Here is a 19,143-nt window from a genome sequence, read left to right as displayed (position 1 = left end):
GACGTCCACGACCATTGCCGCGTATGCATTCTTCCGAATATTCGGAAGGACCGTAAGGATAACGATGATACATTAGGCACGTCGGCCTTACGCTTTGATGGTATAGCGCTTTGTGTCGCGAAGCCGGCGGAAAGTTGCGTCGTCGAGTGCCGCCACAGATCTATTCGAAAGGGAAAAAGATCGTAGTTGAGGATAAAATAGAACGAAACGAATGGTAATTTTCACGCAGTAGCTTAGTATCGTGGACAGATTGCGTAAGAAATATCGAGTGAACCATAAACAATGTTGCGAGAAAACCCAAGTGTCGACAGGCCAAAAAAGGTTCTGGAAACCTCAATGTGTCCTTGGTCCTTCAGTCGAATAGTTAAGCGGAAGAAGGCCTACGTAACCATAACCGTGGACTATTACGGAACACATACGTGGCGGGGCTATGAGAAATGACAAAGGGATGCTTAAGGGAAAAGGACGAATTAACAGACAGTCGTAAATTGAGAGTCGAGTTGTGAGGAGCCGAGAGTCGAGTTGCCAAGTTGTTACGAGTTGTAAACTATTAGTTGTGAGCTGTGAATTATCTATTTAGTTGTCTTAGTTATAGCACATTACTGTATTTAGTTCATGTTAAATAACCATCGTTTCCTGTTTATTGAGAATAGATCCATCTATCGATAAATTTATCATTTAGGATTGTAATCGTGGGAAACCCTAATTTCTAATATTTCTGAATAAATAAATCCTATAGTAGAAATAAAATAGTCGAAAGAAATTCTCGAAAACTTAACCCTTTTACATAGGCGTCAGACACTGTATAATTTTTCTATTTGCCTGATTTCATATTTCGTCTTTCAAATACGAATTGTTAGTCGCTTTCTTTATCATTGTAAGACGATGATCGATAGAATCGACGAACAGGAACTTGGCGAGTGCGTTCGGAAAGACTTAGGCTCAAATGGGGCAACTCTATTTCCGACGCGAAACAAGCGGCTCGTTGTTAACCTCGTTAGCGAATCGTCGGAACTATTAAACGAGGTCGCCCGCGGGGAAAAGCTTGCGTTTGATTCGCGTGCGCAAAAATACACTCGTGGGAAGGTAAACGGCAAGAAATTTCTCCCGCGAATGCGCGCGCCGTTAATCCTCGCGTTTTCATGCCACTTCTTTCACGAACGTTCTATCCAAAAGCAAAAACGATTTCCCTTTTCTTCCCCTTCGCCGCCTTTACTTCGCTTTCTACCTTTTTCTTGTTTGTTATTATTATTTAATTTGTACTTTACAATTTGTCCAGCTGGACATTCGGTACATTTTTCTAGCTTTTTACCTTTTAACCGCGATCTTTTAAGCGAACGCGGTTATGACAACAGCGATCGGTATGTAACGCCAATTCACATCAGAGACCAGGCCACACACCGCGGACAGGATGGCACCTAGATGTCTGCACATCCTTGACGCGTATCCTCGGTAGTCTTAAGTACCTACCAGGGGTCTTGGAATTTTCATAGTTAAGGTCCTTCGGACCAAGCGAGTATCTCTTGTCTTGGATTTCCTTTTACGTTTATCGTCTACCACGTGTTAACATGGAAAGTTGATTTTCCTCACATCTGGTATGTTCCGTTAGCAACTTTCTCAGGAGGGCGGCTAAAACCCTTCCTGGTCTACCAGCCGTCTTATTATCCAATCGGAGACGGTGTCTATTGCCCTCGCTTCCTTAACCAAAATTGTCATCAACAAATCCGATAGTCCCGTGTCCTTAGACACACCCACCCCTAGTCTTCCTCAGACACGGTATCGTCAGTAAGACTCACTTATTCCGTATCCTTAGAATAGTCAACGTATCTTTACCGATCTCTACCCTTGTAACAGTCGCGTACTTAACGTATCATCATAACTAAGTTTCACATAACGTGGTTGGAGTGAATTGTGATTTATGTTAATTCAGTGTGTATTCCGTTGTGGTTGCTGAATTCATAATAAAGTTTAATTAAAACAAAATTAATAGTTGTGTTACGACTCAGCTATTTTATTTCACCAACCAACCCTTAAGTTTACGTGACAGGTACTTCGACATATTTGACATTCTCGTTTCGCCACATATTCATTTTCAAATTCAAATCGGATAATCTAAGTCGACGATGAACCTACGGTTGATTCAACAAGTTGAATATAATTGCTCGACTATGGAAACACGGAGATATTTTTCGCTACGGCGTACTAATAAATTGAACAAATCGCATAATATACGTACTTGGTAATAATATGGACGAGCAAATACCCTTTTATATCGATGTGCCATTTATATAAAGCCATGGATATAACGCGATACCGTAGTCAGAAAAGGAAAGTTTCTACCGCGTGACTCCATAACAATTTGACAGCTAGAAACGACGGTCGAATAACAAGAAGTGCGTGTGCCGGATGAATGAAACGAAACGTCGATCGCAATCTTTAATAAGAGAGCGTTTTTACGGCCGCGATTCAAGTTTCGCGCGGCCGTGTTACGCGTGCTTGGAATTACACGATGAACCGAGAACCAGTTTCGCCGTTTCATAGTCGATTAATCTGCGACGCGAAAGTGCTGGACGGGTTTTCCATTAGAAACCCTGACCGAACGGAATACTGCGAGACTGATCAACATTCTGCGTTTTATCTCTTTAGGATTGAATGTAAACAAGTGTGACGTAAGTATTAAACGACATTCTTGCATTATCCGTAATATCCCTGATGCTTAATGACGTGTTTTATATAGTGGAAACTTGTAAAAATACTATGACGTGTAATTTGTACAGCACTTACAATCTTTGAGAATTAAATAGCTCGTTAACAAGTCACTATTTACGTATATCGCGCAACATCTTAGAAGATCTGAACGAACTATGATTTTTAAGAGCAATGAGTATAAAAAAGGAAAACACACATACGACTATCCGTAACGATCATAGTCGACGACTTATGTCGAATTTCGATGGAATTTTACCAAATACCAGTCGACATCACGTTCAAATATCGTTAGCGATGTACGTGGACGCTATAGTAGACTTTATTCGTTTGGTAGATGTACAAAGCACACAAAGCGCTATAAAGCAACCAGATACCCGTGTGTTACGAACGTTCTATCGCTACGTTAAGGTACAAATAATATTAGCAAATGTACGCAGAGTTTCGAATACATAGATTGTTTCTTTGTCAATTATTACTTTTGTCAAATATTATTACACGTTAAATGACTGTGTATGTATCTATATTTAACGAGAAACTCGATTTTCAAGCGAATTTGTTCAGTAAACGTTTGGATAATATAATGGAGAAATATTCGTATATAAATACTCGAATTGCCACGTTACATCTCGCTACATTTTTCAGTTTTCAGTTTGTCATGTAACGAAGAACATTCAATAAAATGTAAAGTTACGCAACCGGTGTTGCGATAACCACGTCGGTCCCCTCGAAAAACATTAAAGCCGCCTATGATTTTTCAAGCGTGTACGAGCGCATTACGAGAGGGTGTAACCATCCGCGCTGTGTACTCGCGTGCACTTCCTGATTTATGGACAAAGCTCGTCGACCGCGGAAGGTGTATCGCGTTCAAATATCGGAAACCGGTCCATTGTACACATTCGGGTACGGCGTTGATGATTCAAAAAGCGCGCTCGCGTTACCATTATTTACAATATAACCATTTACGTAGAAACCTTCCTAGCCGGCCCAATTAAATCAATTATTTAAAAAGAAGAGAAACAAAAATGTCTACGTTATCAACGAAATTTTACGCAGGCCAATGATGAACAAATGGTCGAATAAAATAGCAGGAAATATGGAAAATTTGTGGAAAAATTAAAGATAGCAATTGAACGTTATGTTTGTCCATGTATCGTGAGAACGTCTTGTTGATACAATTAACGAAAAATAACGAGATATAATTCCAATGTAAAATAGAGGTAAAAATGAAATTTTACATCTTTCCACGTATTCCTATTTCACTTCCTATTGTTATCCTGCAGTTGTTGCTATTAGTAAACGATAACGATGAATAATCTAATAATATGATAACGAAATGGAAAATAATATACGGAAACTTATAAACAAGATAAGAGGTAAAAATAAAATGTAATTTTCTCTTGTTCTACCCTTTATTTATACCTTGTGGATACGAATAGCAAGCAATAACGAACACTCGAACGACAATTGTTATCACCTAATTCGTTTCCAACGGGGACGAGGTAAGTTTTGGTGTCGTCGCTGGGAACGAGAGACGTGTCATTTAGCCGGTGTTCGAGATAATGAAATTTAAACGAAGCACTCGGGGGCGAGCGTAACCGCTCCGAAATTTCCATAAAGTTTCGCCGGTGAAGCGTGTGCACGAGCGCACGCGTGCGGCCCTGCAGCAAAATTCGTCGTTGGAAATAATTGTAGATTTCCTCGGTGTAACACACGTACACGCGTTTTTATAGTTTTACGTGTTTCTTTTTCCTTCTTCCACTTTTTCGTTTTCATAAGCAGTTTTATGTTTATTTTGATCGATACTCTCCTTCTCCCCCTCGTGTCATTATTAAACATCAACGACAGAGAATACAAAACAAGGCGACATTGTTCCACCGTATTATAAAAAATAGTTAATCGAAAGATATTAAAATAAAAAAAAAGATTGAGATTGTTAAAAGATATTGAACTTAGCGAAGAATACATTACGTTGTATTTTTATAACATTTTTTGATATATATATATATATATACTGGTAAAATACCAACAATCTTATCATTCAACTCGATATAAAATAAAAAGAATAAATAGATGAAAATTTTGAAAGATATAGTGATAGTACATTAACCTTCGCCACGAAACGAAAAAAAAAAATATATATATATATATTTTTACTCTACGTGATAACAAAATTCGTTTAATCTCGCGGGTTTCCTCGGATCCGTATGAACGAAAATAGATTTTAACATATTAGTAGAACATAAATATACTATATATAGAAATTACCGGTGTACAATCTGATTGAATAATACACGTAAACGTAGACCTACTCTTCCAAGGGCTAAAGTTCACGGAATGCAGTTTCGTAACGCGTTAAGGTGAACAAAGCGTGAATTCGGTAAATATCACAATGCATTCGAACCGGATGCTAATGACGCCCTCTCCTCGGTGAAATCGCATCACAAGGATAATTCGTCTACAGCTGAACGCCACTCGTAGCAGCGAAATATCTAGCGGCTATTTTCATCGGCGTTCTAGCAGCAAATATTATGTACCAGCCTGCGACGATCGACTTGGGAGTTAACGGAACAGTGTAAGGATGTTATTGAATGAACAGAGAATGGAATGTCTGACAAAAAATCGATACATGCGTCTCCTAGGTTGATTCTACGTCTTATACGATTGTACTCATATCAGCTAAATTTAACAAGTTACAAATTATGAACGCTAACAAATTCCCTTACGTTATCAATTGGTAAATTATTATGTAAGAATAACTCTTGATTATCTTACTTGACATAAGGTTGTAAAATTATAAAGAAGAATTTTGTAACTTGTCAAATCACCGATATTATTAGTTAATAAATTATCGTGCAAAAGTACTCCAGTAGTAAAATAAGATCGTTACAACTTCTCCTTCGACACTTATGTTTATAAGAAATACGATATGTAATATGAAATATATGATTTCTGCTACGATTATGCATTATTCGGTATAAAAAGAATGATTAATGCGGAAGCTGCGAGTTTATAATCTGTGTACACGTTGGTCTATTCGGTAGGTGCGTGACCTTGAACTGACGTTAAACATGAAAACAGAGTAAATTTCGATAATGGATAAATTTGACAAAGACCACGACGCGTCACTGAATAATGCATCGATGACCTAAGATGCATTGCATCAAGCACACACACACGTATATACGTATTAGAATTATCTATCGTGAGACTATGAGACTCACCACTCCCGTGAATCCCACGGTTAAAAAAATGCTGGCTGGCATCTGTGACATAACCTATCTCCGGTCCGCTTGGCGACATGGTAATCGCGAAAAGCATGCCGATATCTTTTGTTTCGTACAAGAGTCATACTGTATTCATAGGAAGCATTCGTAAATATGGTTCTATTAGATTCAAACGGAATCGAAATCACGAAACAGAGAAGCGAGATACACGCGACTCATACGCGTGGTATGGTCATTGACGCATCAGGTGTCAGTCACCTCGAAAGGGTACGCAAGTCTCACGTGTGCGCCTTGTACGATGGTCCTCAAGAGCAATTTCAAAGCACGTGTCACGATTGTAGCCATCTTTCCGACTATCCACGATGTATTTTTGCGCACAGTTATGTTCGTATATGTCAAACAAAGTGGAATTAAAACTCACCGATCTTTCCTGGTAAACGCGTTGTGGCTGATGCTCCTTACTCGTCCTTCGTCTCGTTGTCCTCTCCTGCTCGTCCTCTTCTGCCTTTCACCGTTTCGCAATGTGTCAGCAAAAGAATCGGTCGGAATACCAGATTTGGTACAGTCACTTGTCACGAGTACGGTACACGATAATCACTGCGACGAAACCGAGAGTCGAACATAAACGTCGTATAACCGTACCGGTACGAACACACTACGAAACGCGGTACGAACACGACTGCTCCACACCGTACCATAGATCAGCTGCTACTATAGCAGCGCTATCGCGCTGCGCGGCACGCGCCTGAACTAAATGGTGGGGGAAGGGCGGGAACGCGCTAGTCAAGAGTAATATTGGTGGTATTTCGAGTCCCAGACTGTATCATTGATCCGAAATTGCAAGTGAAAATGAGCGCTGAGATAAAAATGTTTCCGATTAATAAAAGAGGACTACAAAAATTTTTATGTGTTTATATGTGTATATGAAACTATTAAATCACTATATCATATATGGATTTAGATAAAATCTAAAACACTCTTGTGAATGAAATCCATATATTTCAAATAAGAGATATCTGTTTTCGAGATGCCTAATCATGATATAGGAGTACAACAATATATATGAATATGTATTTATCACTGTATGTAAAATAATTCTTTAATTAATTATTACCTGCAATGGATAAAGTACAACATTTACTTTACAATTATGACTAGTTGATAATAGATAAACTGCTTTGTATATAGACGAGTATACAGTCACCGATCAGGTATAGAATAGATCTATTAGCACCAACAAAGTGCAAAATAGACCTATTACCCAACGTACCTTTTTGTTCACGGTTTCGGGGTCACTAGAGTCCATTTACCATTTTAGTGTCATTTCCAACGTTACCGAAACAGCGCAGAATGAGATTACGGTACCTCCAGCGATTGGAATTAAAACTAACTTCTAATATGACATTACCATAAAGTTACAAATAAAGTATAGGCACCAATGAGGTGCAAAGCTTTGTCTGTGCTATAGGCACGTATAAGACAGAACTACGGTCGTATACAAGTCTAGTTACTCTCGTGGAAAAGATGAGGCTCTTAGGCAGCGGCAAATGTTGTTCAATTTATCCGCAGTAAGGCGCTCTAATCAAACGAGGGTTGATTGACTAACGCCATCGTGTAGGAGTAGCCTGGACCCGGTTGTCTCTCGACTTGTCGACTGAGATTCGACTCACGATGGAAGGAACAAACGGCACCACGATAACATTGACTAAGAATAGGATTGTAAGTCTCGACACTCATATAGCCGAAGCCTAGGGGTAACCGTCCAAAAATTGAGTCGTAATTAGTTGTGAAAAATCAACATGGAAGATAAGAAGGTTCTCATCACACGATCGTATATACAGATCTGAAACTCTAATGGAGGAGATAAGGCTCTTAGTGATCGAAGTATGTTCGTTAATTTCTCCGCAGTAGAGTACTTCAATCGAGAGATTAGGATTCGTCGTGTAACGCCATTGTGTAAAAATAGCACAAATCTTGTTGTCTCTGCCTTTATTGACCTTTGATTTTAATTTTTCATGACTAGACACGACTCAATTTTTGAACGGTTTAGCCTAGTTATGAAATCTGCTTATATGATCGTGGTCCAGACCACAGTTTTTTTTATATGATTCTGACCCATATTGTACCTCGTCGGCGGTATAGTATATACTGAGATATGTAATAAACGGTTAATGGTGATCTTCTAGCTTTTATCTTATTGATGTGGAGGAAGTATTTGTTGAGAAATCCGTAAAAATATAGATATACATATAAACAAATAAATTAAAGTTGAATATATGTATATTAATGATATAAAGATATTTTCACAGTTAAATGTAGTAAATTATAACAGGTAATGTGCTTTCTCGAAATCATACTATTCTGTTACAAATATAATTTGCATTATCCTTTTTTTTATTTAAAATTATGTATTTCATTTGTAGCCCTTATCGCATGCGTAAAAAATGAGATTAGAGAGCAGGATTTTGACTGTGTTTCTCTAGATAACTTCATTCGTCACTAAATTGTGCGATATAACCTAACATCTTGTATACAATGTCATCATTTGAAACAAAACTATATTATTGATATTAGTTAAAAATTATGGCTTGTGACTCAAAAATATTGTGTTTTCGTCATTGTTGTTCAAAAAGCATATTCTGTAAAGCTGTTCCAGAAATATGCCCAATTTGTCAATTATGTATTACAGAATATAAAATAATGCCCTTTCTTGTTCCATATCCATATAAAAATGCAGCGTGTGAACCAAATTCTATAGTTGTTAGGCCAGCTAATGGCAATTTTTTAACTGATTATCATATCGTAAATGATTTGCATATAGGAATAACTAACATGAATGGCCTTGTTTTTGAATACGACAAAGAGGGTTTAATACTAAATGATTGTTCAAGATGGACAAATTGCATTGCGATAAATGTAATCCCTTCATCTTGGGACAGTCATTGGAATGAAACATTAAAAATAATGTTAAAAGACTCGAAATGGAAATCTGAAAATTATGATGAAATCTCGATGAATTGTTTTAACTTCGTTATAGAGTTTATAAATAATTTGAAATATATGAATATGAACTTTACGAATAAAGAAACTATATGCGAAAAGTTAATATTACCAAAACTTAGAGATGCTCTTACATATAATTTTTTATTTATGAAATTAGAAAATAATGAATTTTTTATATCTTAAGAAAAGTTCATTTTCTATATTTGCTTTCTACGTAGATTTATATGTATTATTGGTATTATATAGATCTCTATGTATTTGCCTTTTAAAATCATTATATGAGTATATTTTTTACACATATTATATATTTATAATTATTACAATAAATCATTTAGTACGTGTTTAATAAAATGCTCATTTTTTTCATCCTAGAATACTTTGATAATACAATGAAGTATAACAAGATCAGATTGCCTCCATTAGGCAGAAATTATAGACGAGGTTTTCTTCAATTATTAAGAAATCTTTCATCAAACAATCATCAATATAAATTTGATGTCATTGTTATTGGTGGTGGTCATGCTGGAACAGAAGCTTGTGCAGCAGCTGCTAGGATGGGTGCAAAAACATTATTAGTTACTCATAAGAAAAGCACAATAGGTATCACTTTTGTTTCTCTCTTAATATTAAAGATTATTGAATAAAAATTATGACAATACTTTCATAGGAGAAATGTCATGTAATCCATCCTTTGGTGGAATTGGAAAAGGAAACCTTATGAGAGAAATAGATGCTTTAGATGGTATTTGTTGCCGTATCTGTGATATCTCTGGAATTAATTATAAAATCCTAAATAGTTCTAAAGGGCCAGCTGTATGGGGATATAGAGCTCAAATTGATCGTGTCTTATATAAGAAGCACATACAGAAGGAGCTTTTCAATACGCCTGGTTTACAAATATATGAATCCTCTGTGGAAGATTTAATTGTACATGGAGATTCTCCAAGTTGTCATGGAATAATTCTTAGTATGCTTATTCTTTTAAATTGGATATATGTATGTTATTAATTTTTAAACAAATAAAATATTTATGAAAATCGTGTTTCAGGGGATGGGACAAAAATATACAGTGATACAGTCGTCATAACAACAGGTACTTTTCTAAAAGGTCAAATTAATATTGGATTAGAAAAAAGACCTGCTGGTAGATTTGGTGATGAACCCAGCATTGGATTAGCTAACACGTTAGAAACAATTGGATTTAGAATGGGAAGATTAAAAACTGGTAATTGTCATAATCATGTTTTATATACTTTCTTTACAGGCTCTAAATGTTCTCATGTTTTAAAATATTTTTCTAGGTACACCACCGCGGTTAGAAAAATCTACTATCGATTTTTCCAAATGTGATGTACATAAACCAGACGAAGTATCAACGCCATTTTCATTCATGAATAATACTGTCTGGTTACCTGTAGAACAACAAATAAATTGTTATCTAACATATACAAACGAAGCTGTCTCAAAAATTGTAAAAGACAACATGCATTGTAATTTACACGTTACAGAGGAGATAACAGGACCACGGTATTGTCCAAGTATAGAAAGCAAAGTTCTTAGGTTTAATACACATGAACACCAAATTTGGCTGGAACCTGAAGGTTTAGATTCACCCATTATATACCCCTCAGGATTATCATGTACACTTCCAGCAGAGAAACAAGAAGAACTTATTAAATGTATTCCAGGATTAGAAAATGCTAAAATGGGTAAATCTGTTCCCTTTATGATATACATATGTATATTCTGACATTCCATGTTTTTAAATATATTAATATAACGTTGTAATCTTATGCGCAGTGAGACCAGGTTATGGAGTTGAGTATGATTATATTGACCCAAAAGAATTACACGTTACGTTAGAGACCAAAAGGATTCCAGGGCTATTTCTTGCTGGGCAAATAAATGGTACAACTGGTTACGAAGAAGCAGCTGCACAAGGAATTATAGCAGGTGTTAATGCTGCGGCCAAGGTCTCTATCACCCATTTTTTATTATGAACTTTTTAAGTTAATAACGAAGAAATTCATTGTTTTATTTCGTTGAATAATCTATTTACTAGGTTCTTAATAAAAAGCCATTGATAATAAGTCGAACAGAAGGCTATATCGGTGTACTCATTGATGATCTTACTACACTTGGTACAAATGAACCATATAGAATGTTCACCAGTCGTGCAGAATTTCGATTAAGTCTACGACCAGATAATGCAGATCAAAGGCTTACCAAAAAGGGGTATGAAAGTGGTTGCGTATCAGAGGAAAGAATGATAAAAACAGAAGAAATTTTATCCAAACTAAAAGAAAATATAGAGTTGTTTAAAAATGAAATTCATCACAATGCAAAGTGGTGTCAATTACTGGGTGTTCCAGTTTCTAAGAATACTAATTTAAGATCTGGTTTTGATATGATACAGTTTTATGACGTTGATAAATTTATCAAAGCACTTCCTGATCGCTTTGGACATCTCGCAGATGATCCAATTATTTCAAGAAGATTAAAGGTAGCAATATTTTGTTGCAAGTGATATTTTTAAATCAGTACGGCTTATCATCTTTTATTATGACCATCTATTTAATCTTATAGATAGAAGCATTGTATGCAGATTCTTTAAAGAAAATAGAGGAAGAAATCAGAGAAATTCGCAAAAACGAACAGTTGCTTATCCCGCCATCCATAGACTATAACTCGTAAGTTAATTATCTGAAATATAAATTGTGATATCTATTAAGTGCAGTTATCTTTACTAATGACTGAATGTGTTCCGATATAGACCTCAATTAAGTTTATCTCTGGAGGAAAGAGAAAAACTCTCTGAGTTTCAACCATATACAGTAAGTGTAGAAATAAATCTTCATAATTTTCGCAGTCATTATCCTTATTATTTTTTCTGCATAGATCGCTGCAGCCAGTCGTATTCAAGGAGTCACTCCACCTGCTATTTTTCGTTTAATAAATTATATACGGAAAAATATACAGGAAAATGTACAGAATAGAGCTAGGAAGTCAACTTTAATAACAAATCAACTTTGATAGCAAATCAACTAAAATAAATAGCCGATCAAATCATATACTTTACGTATGTTTATTTAATGTGTGCATATCAACAACAAAAAACCCATTGAAAATCGTTTGCATGCACGTCTGGAACTAAACAAAGTTGGAGTCTATTCAGACTCGAAGACGGACCCCAATTCTTAAGATGTCACTCAACTATCAGCCTTAAACGTTCGTCTTAAGAGTAGAACAAATGGAAGGTTGTTGCCCTCCTGTTTAACCACCGGATGTATCGTGCCAGCAACCATCAATCTTCCTTAAATAGAAACTTGCTTACACTTGTTTGACAAGAATTATCGAAACTCCGTGTTTACTCGAATTTCGAAACACTACGAAATTATTAATACCTCGCGTGTCAGTATCGGTTGGTTCGCATACGAATCCCGTAGTGAGAATTTACGCGGAAGAGACGAAACTCAATTGCGGCTACTTGTGAAATACGCTCGTTTAATAAGACTAGAGTAATTGTCTCTAACTTACAATGCGGTCGAAGTTTCCATTTCGGCTGGCGCAACTAATGTCAGAGTCCATAGCAGGGAAGTTTGCCTGATTGAATTAAGAGGGGTTCGTCCAGCTTCAAACTTCTCACTACCGAATTGATGAAGCATACCCAGGGTAAACGTCGTTACGAGATTACTCGCGTAATCAATTTATTCGCTGAAGGCACGCGCGACGTACCCTCGCATTACTTCAAATTTTATAACGAACTAAATGAAATTTATTGCTTTTTAAGATCGAGAAGATGAGGGCTACTTTGACATCTATATGTCGTAGAAATTTCACGATGTCCCTATATTTGTCTACAAGGAGCTAAAACAAATTAAGAAAGTAGAATAATTTGAGGATATATAAGGATTAGAAAATAAATCTACTGGACAATAAATCGATGTTTCAAACAGCAACAAAACATGTACTAACAGTTATTCTTTATTACCATTAGTGCAATAGTAAATACTGTTACGATACATTGTACAGGAATGGTGTACGATCGGCCGTAGTACAGGGTCGTTGTAATTATAAATTTCTCTACCATGGTAATCCGGCTGTTCTCTCTCTACATGGTTAATCGAGCCAATACGAGCTCGCCATAAACTCGTCCTCTAAATCGCACGACGAGTTAATACTATTGTCTCCCTATAATAGCCTCCGTGTCTCCGAAGAATCAACCTTCTTCTTCTCGATATAACAGTTTCCGCACAACAATCCTTCGTTTCATTCTTCATCTATTACGGTAAAAAATATACAAAAAGTGAAGAACTATTTTGGCCAAATTTACGAAATTTCCTACCTCGCGAAGAATCCAATGTCGAATCGATTATCAATAACTTTAAATTAGTGTTAATTGTTCAATTTTGGACAATGCATTTTCTATAAAATTCCAAATCAATGACTTTCTAATCTATCCCAATGACCACGGTTGTCATACCAAGCGCGTTTCACCGTGGTTGGGAACGTTCTCCATGTTAAATTCAACATTGGATTTTCCGCGCTGCGAATGCACGCACGTAAATTACGCGAAGGCACGCGGTCCTCAATAACCGTTTAAACGCGTTGGCCGATCGCGGGTATTTTCCCCCCGGAACGATCGCCAGAGCCATTCTTTTTCTTTTTCTCTTGCCACGATCTCCATCGTGCTCTCGCTGTGATTCACGTGTTCCCTTCTTAATTCTAATTCTCTATACTGGCAAGTTTTCGTGTATGTTTATACGTTTACGTGTATGTACGTGTATACTAAATGTTACGTTTCTCTTATTGTTCATACGTCAACAACGACTACTCCGAATAAATTAGTTTTAAGGCTACGCTGTTCCTCTTTGCTCATCGATTACCCTAACTACCTAACGAATTATCGTCGACTACACTGAATGTTGAATTAATGTACATCGAGATCCATCCTTACGACCAGCAACAATTTCTCAAAGTGGCTTGTATTATTCTTAAATCTTGTTGCTGGTCGCGTACGACGGACACGAATAACTTATATGCGCTTACCGTATAATTACAAGTAACATAATGACGAGAAAATGTTTATCTACAAGGAGATGCAATGACGGGGAACGATCGATGCGTACGAGCTTGACGATCGTCGATTTGTCGCAGACTCGATCACCAGCGAGATTAATTGATCCTTGAACTCGCGTCATCGAGCCAGATGCAAAATAAACGCGATGGTTTAGTCCACATCGCGATGAATTACGAGCGGACGAAACGGAAAAGCTGCTACGACTGTCGCCGGCTCGTTACGCATTGTTCGGCCGCGATTATACATAGCAAGGGATTTATAACGAAGTTACTGTTCGTTAATACGCTAATTACACAGTACCATTCACACGCTCGCATTGTCACGCAATTACGTACACGCAGGCACGACACACACGCGGCATGGACAACAATGTCGACAAGGAATCGAACAATTACGAGTTTCGTTATTTACGAGAAACGAAAGATCAAGAATTTCCGTTTTCGAACACGTGATATTTATCGACGAAACTTTGACGACTTTGCGCTCCACTCTCATTCATACAAGAAGAAAAGGAACTAATATGATTTTAGAAACGATCTGTCACTCTACGAAGATCATATAAACTCTCATAAGGTTTTTCTAAAAGGAGAAGCTTTCGATTTAAACGTTGTTGAGAAATTGAGTCTACGTGTAAGCTTTGGTACCATTTCAGGGAGGAAGATCTGTTTAGAAAACAGTAGTGGAGTATCTTCGCAGAGAATTCAGATAGTTTCCGATTAACATGAGCGGAGGGGTACATGGCTCAGTCTCTTGGATGCACCTGAAGAAACAATGACAATGATTACTTTACTCCCGCTCGCGCGTTCAGAGTTACTCGCGCGAACGTGTGGTCTAAAGAATAGCAAACTCGAGTGCGAGGTACTAATTCTACGCAGACGTGAGACGGTTTTTATGCGGTGCGTGTTATCGCACTCAGCGATTTCCCATGACATTCGCAACGACTCAGCACTTGATTTGGAATTGAACTGATGACAAAAAAAAAAAAGAAGAGAAAAAGACTCTACCGTAAAGAAATAGTTTTGCGAACTGATAAAAAATCAAGAATATCAATATTCATCGCTTGTCGTGATTTTATCGCACACTGACGCGTAATTGTGATTAATTCATCGCTGCAAGGTGAATGAATCTGTCGTGGAATGTCATCGGAAGTTACGCCGGAAATCGCTTGGAGAAATGGTAATCTCGCACGGTCGCACGCGATGCGAGAACCGAAAGAGACAGGAGACTTCATCTGGTCTCCGTCTGGTTTCCCATTGTATACAATTCGGCACGTTGAACACCACGTTTGGAAGGCATTTCAGAAGGCATTGAATTCCTAGTGTGTATTGTCACGAGTTGTCGTCCATTATGCCCTGACCTACCTACGTATGACTTCGTGAAAGCGTGACTCACCTGTACAAAAAAAAAAAAAACACTCTCCTCTCTCGATTCAACTTCAATTGAACTGATTGCTTTTTAGATCGACTTACATTGTCCCTATCGCATCACCTGTGTAAAATCATTTTCACGGTATTAAAAGTATCAAAAAGAATATGGTTTATCCTAACGGAGATGTGCGAACGATGCTTCGTTGTGTTTACGATCAAACTAGCGATATTGTAAAATCTCATCAAAATTACTGCAACATGAGGCGAAAAATTGCTTCGAGTTTTGTCATTGAAATTGATTTTGGCAGTGTTGTTGCTTTTCTTCGAGCCCCTCTGTGTTTTTCGCGGTCCATTGTCGAGATAGCATGATCGAAAAAACGCCATTAACGCCGTGGATCGATAAATGTAAGTCGTCGATGATCCGGCAGTCGTACGAAAGAAGTGGAATAAGGAGACGTTGAATGTATTTCAAGAAAATGATGCGCGACTGACGTCGACGAGACTACGCTACAAGACTCCTAATGCAACGCGTTAATGGTAGCCACGATTGTAGTCGGTTGATGCAAATTTATGCCGAAGGAAATTGAAGAGGGATCGCTCGTGGCCTTAAGCACGCTCGATGAATAACGAAGGACGTGCCGCGAAGAAAGTTCCGGATTCACCTGACGCGTGCTCGCGAACACAGGTCAAGGTCGTTGCGATTTCATCGATCGTACACGTCACACACGTCGTTCGTTTATTGGGAAATGTTCGTGGTCCCGATGTGTCATTTATTTGTAGAATCGACGCGTGATCGCGAATAGCAGAACGTCAGACGTTCAAAAACGAGCAAAACGAGCGACCATGTATTAATATCGATGATCGTATTTACTGTCGCGCGAAAAATTCCCTCGTAATCGACCTCGTCCGGCGCCGTTTGTTAATACCGAAATAGCGTGTCTCGTATCGGCCACACATCATCTCGTTAACTTCGCTCGGCGTATAATCGATGGACAGTGACTGGTTGCTCCTACGCGCGTTAACGACGGCCTGGTTGATTCGACGACGAATCTCTGAGCGATCGGTGACAACGAACAACGCAACTCTCGCTTCGAATCATCGTTAGAGAGATGAAAAGACGGATGAATCCAGAGAGTGGCGCGAATTACAAATTGCAACGATAACAGGAAATTCGACGCGAGTGAAAGCTGGACCGAGAGTGGTTGGGAACGCGCTTTTCTCTCGAGAGGGGACTCGAACCAGGACGGGTGTCTCTATGAATATTTGTCGCTTCGCGTTGTTTTCTCTGTTCTCCATTGTGTTCCCTGTCGAGACAATCAACCATTCAAAGTGACAGCTCGCGCGTTCTACCGCTTTCCCCGCGTTTAGTCCGCAGGGACACGAGCGGCGAGCAAACGCGTTCTTGGCGACTGTACTTCTCCCAAGGTCGACGACCTCTTTTCTTAGTAGACGAGGATTTTTGACGCGAGTCGAGTCCTACTTGGACGGGCCTACTTGTATACGGGCAATGTTCGTGAAACGGCACTCGTCGAGTCACAAAGTCATCCGGAACGGGGAAGTCCGGTTATTTCAAGTTCACGGCCTCGAGGTCGTCGACCCTGCAACGCGAATCGGGAACGGATAGTAGATATAGAAGCTTTTCTCTATCTCCTTCGAAGACGATCGTATTATTAAGTATCAACAGCGTTCGTATTAAGAATCGCACGAACTATGAACAGAGAAAAGAGAATGCTGTTTCTTGGTAGTGATCCATCAATGCGATGCTTTTCACGCTGGTCGCTTCGTATACAGTGTTCTTCCGCTTCGTGGACTTCCGCGTCTGTTTTACGTGTTTCACGAGATTCGCGAATCTGCCTCTTTCCAACACACGCTTTCGACTTCCCGTCCACTGAATCTTGTCTCGATCTCTCTGCTTGAGAGTCGAGTAACTCTAAACTGACCGACAGCGACGGTTCCAACGGACTAAACAGAGCAAGCACGCCGTCAGAGAAGCTCGACTGTCGGAAGCGGCAGGTCAGAGAAGTCGCTTAGCAGATGGTTTCCAGCGGAGCGGTCTTCGTGCTCGGATTCTGAATGACGCTGTCGCCCATGCTGGGCATTCCGTGACTGGTGGTGCTCAGTCCGTTTCCCTGCCTTCCAGCGTTGGTCCTTGGATTCCTGTTGCAGATCCTTTTCAAGGCGGCGCGGACCTGGGGCTGGCAGCCAACTACCGCGAAGATCAGCACGCCCTGGAACGCGTTTATCAAGTCGGTGAAGTACCAGATGTATTGAGGACCACCGACTGCCCACGAGACCACGTCGGCTACCCAGGTGACGCCCATCACGACCACCAGCTTCATGCACACACGGCCCAGTGCGGCTCTGAAACAGAAACATTAGATCCTCGTCAGAGCTAGGAAATGAGTATTTAGTTTGAAGATGATCGAGTGCTCGAAGAAGTCGCATTAGAAACTCTATAGGGGACTCCGGTCGAGATTGCCTATTAGATGTCGGATTTTTTTACAAACTCGTATCTTCATGAACAGAATTTCACGAAACAAATTTCAAGCTTCGATATTTCAAACGTTTGCACTTTCTTCGGCTCTGAAGCGATTTTATGTTACCATCGCTAGAAATCAATTAAGTTGTTAAAAGAAATATAGAAATGTCTACTCGACACTTGCCCACACTGGGGTTAAGAGAAAAAGAATCCACAAGGTCGATTAGAATTTAGGGAGACTCGTCGATGGTTTGGATAATTGAATTGGTTAAAGCGATCATCCGAGGGAATACGGGTTCGCGTAGTTGACACATTGCTCGGAGAATCTTAAGCATTTATTATCAGTTGCGCGTGAAAGGAATTTTTTGGGTCTGGCCTGCTTGATTTATGACGGTTATTGTGCCTTGAATTCAAAGAACGAGGAATGACAAGGCAGTGATTCAGAGATCTATGGAGATACACGTTGGTTTAAGAAAATTCTCTGCACATTTATCTTTCTCGTTATACGCGCAGCATATAGGAACGTTATTTTTCATGTTTCGTAAAAATGCTGTTTTATTCGTGTTACGGGGATATCGTTCAGCCGCGACGCCACAGGTACCGCGACGAATTTCCGGCGACAAAAAGCGACCCGATTCAATTAGCGCTACGTTCAATTACGATGAACATAAATCAGGCCGCAAACGTATCCGTTTGTTCAGCGTGACACGTTGCGCCGCCACGAGTAATGTATGCATCGCATTGTGGTCGAAGTCAAAGCATTATTAATTCGTTCCGGCTGAGTATTCGCAGCCCGTTACGGTGTTGTGTCGCGAAATTATAGCGTTATAAAGGCCACGGAGTCCTCTTTCCCTCCTGCCATTCCCCATTTTAGTACTTTCGTGGTTGCCCAATCTTTATTATCGCTGTCGCAATGTTTTCCAACTTACGACGTATAATCGAACGTCGATAAAATCTGTATTTTTTGTTGCAGTAGACAATTTCTAACGCGTTCTTTTTTTTGATATTTCAAATTTTTTATACAGATCCTTAATTGCACAAATTTCTATAGCGTGCTGTAGCCAAGAATTTCCGAAGCCTTTATTTTAGTTAGTAATTCTTGGCGTATCCGATTTTGTCGAGTCTATAATCCAACGAAAACTTTAAAATTTTGATACGAAATTCGCCTCGCAGATTCGACTTTTATAATCGATCCCTCCCGATGCCACATTTAGCAGGTTGCCATGTGCGAAACTGGCCCATGCAAGTAAGTTCGAATCAGGTCGACTCAGCCGTTTCCAC

At 38.9% G+C, this 19,143-nt stretch overlaps 4 protein-coding genes across 6 annotated transcripts in view; 2 read left to right on the top strand and 2 right to left on the bottom strand.

Annotated features, from left to right (window-relative positions):
* The window catches only part of LOC117235448 (protein-tyrosine sulfotransferase), a 181,135-nt gene extending 174,484 nt beyond the window's left edge, over nt 1-6,651 (bottom strand). For both annotated transcript variants that reach the window (XM_033497477.1, XM_033497478.1), the window contains exon 1: nt 6,355-6,651. The gene's annotated coding sequence lies outside the window, so the exon portion shown is untranslated. The remainder of the gene's footprint in view (nt 1-6,354) is intronic.
* Nucleotides 6,652-7,588: 937 nt separating this feature from the next.
* On the top strand, nt 7,589-12,014 carry LOC117235433 (protein MTO1 homolog, mitochondrial). Of its 2 annotated transcripts, none has more exons than XM_033497445.1 (10): nt 7,589-7,652; nt 9,309-9,536; nt 9,604-9,903; nt 9,985-10,161; nt 10,238-10,645; nt 10,737-10,909; nt 10,999-11,439; nt 11,523-11,626; nt 11,710-11,770; nt 11,835-12,014. In XM_033497445.1, exons 2-10 carry the CDS (start codon nt 9,326-9,328, stop codon nt 11,967-11,969), a joined length of 2,010 nt encoding a protein of 669 aa, XP_033353336.1. In that variant the 5' UTR covers nt 7,589-7,652; nt 9,309-9,325; the 3' UTR covers nt 11,970-12,014. The 2 variants fall into 2 exon arrangements, with proteins under 2 accessions (XP_033353336.1, XP_033353335.1); XM_033497444.1 differs by lacking the exon at nt 7,589-7,652 and adding an exon at nt 7,689-7,817.
* Nucleotides 7,824-9,222, top strand: LOC117235435 (MKRN2 opposite strand protein). Its single transcript, XM_033497448.1, has 2 exons — nt 7,824-8,265; nt 8,357-9,222. Exon 2 carries the CDS (start codon nt 8,517-8,519, stop codon nt 9,117-9,119), a length of 603 nt encoding a protein of 200 aa, XP_033353339.1. The 5' UTR covers nt 7,824-8,265; nt 8,357-8,516; the 3' UTR covers nt 9,120-9,222.
* An 890-nt stretch (nt 12,015-12,904) lies between the features above and the next one.
* Nucleotides 12,905-19,143, bottom strand: part of LOC117235434 (probable G-protein coupled receptor Mth-like 1) — a 153,662-nt gene continuing 147,423 nt past the window's right edge. The window contains exon 7 of the mRNA XM_033497446.1: nt 12,905-17,744. Within this exon, the coding sequence (XP_033353337.1) occupies nt 17,411-17,744 (334 nt within the window). The 3' untranslated portion in view covers nt 12,905-17,410. The remainder of the gene's footprint in view (nt 17,745-19,143) is intronic.

The sequence above is a fragment of the Bombus vosnesenskii genome, unplaced genomic scaffold (genome assembly GCF_011952255.1).
Source record: "Bombus vosnesenskii isolate JDL3184/JDL3185 unplaced genomic scaffold, Bvos_JDL3184-5_v1.1 scf7180000013316, whole genome shotgun sequence".
Classification (NCBI taxonomy): Eukaryota; Metazoa; Arthropoda; class Insecta; order Hymenoptera; family Apidae; genus Bombus; species Bombus vosnesenskii.
This window is presented reverse-complemented; position numbering and strand designations above follow the sequence as displayed.

What these genes read in the sequence shown, in the direction of transcription:
- LOC117235435 (XM_033497448.1), top strand. Translation starts at nt 8,517, where the DNA reads ATGGCTTGTGACTCAAAAATATTGTGTTTTCGTCATTGTTGTTCAAAA.
- LOC117235433 (XM_033497445.1), top strand. Translation starts at nt 9,326, where the DNA reads ATGAAGTATAACAAGATCAGATTGCCTCCATTAGGCAGAAATTATAGA. An exon ending in TCATAAGAAAAGCACAATAG is followed by an intron (nt 9,537 to 9,603) that starts GTATCACTTTTG and finishes ATACTTTCATAG; the next exon opens with GAGAAATGTCATGTAATCCA. An exon ending in CCATCCATAGACTATAACTC is followed by an intron (nt 11,627 to 11,709) that starts GTAAGTTAATTA and finishes GTTCCGATATAG; the next exon opens with ACCTCAATTAAGTTTATCTC.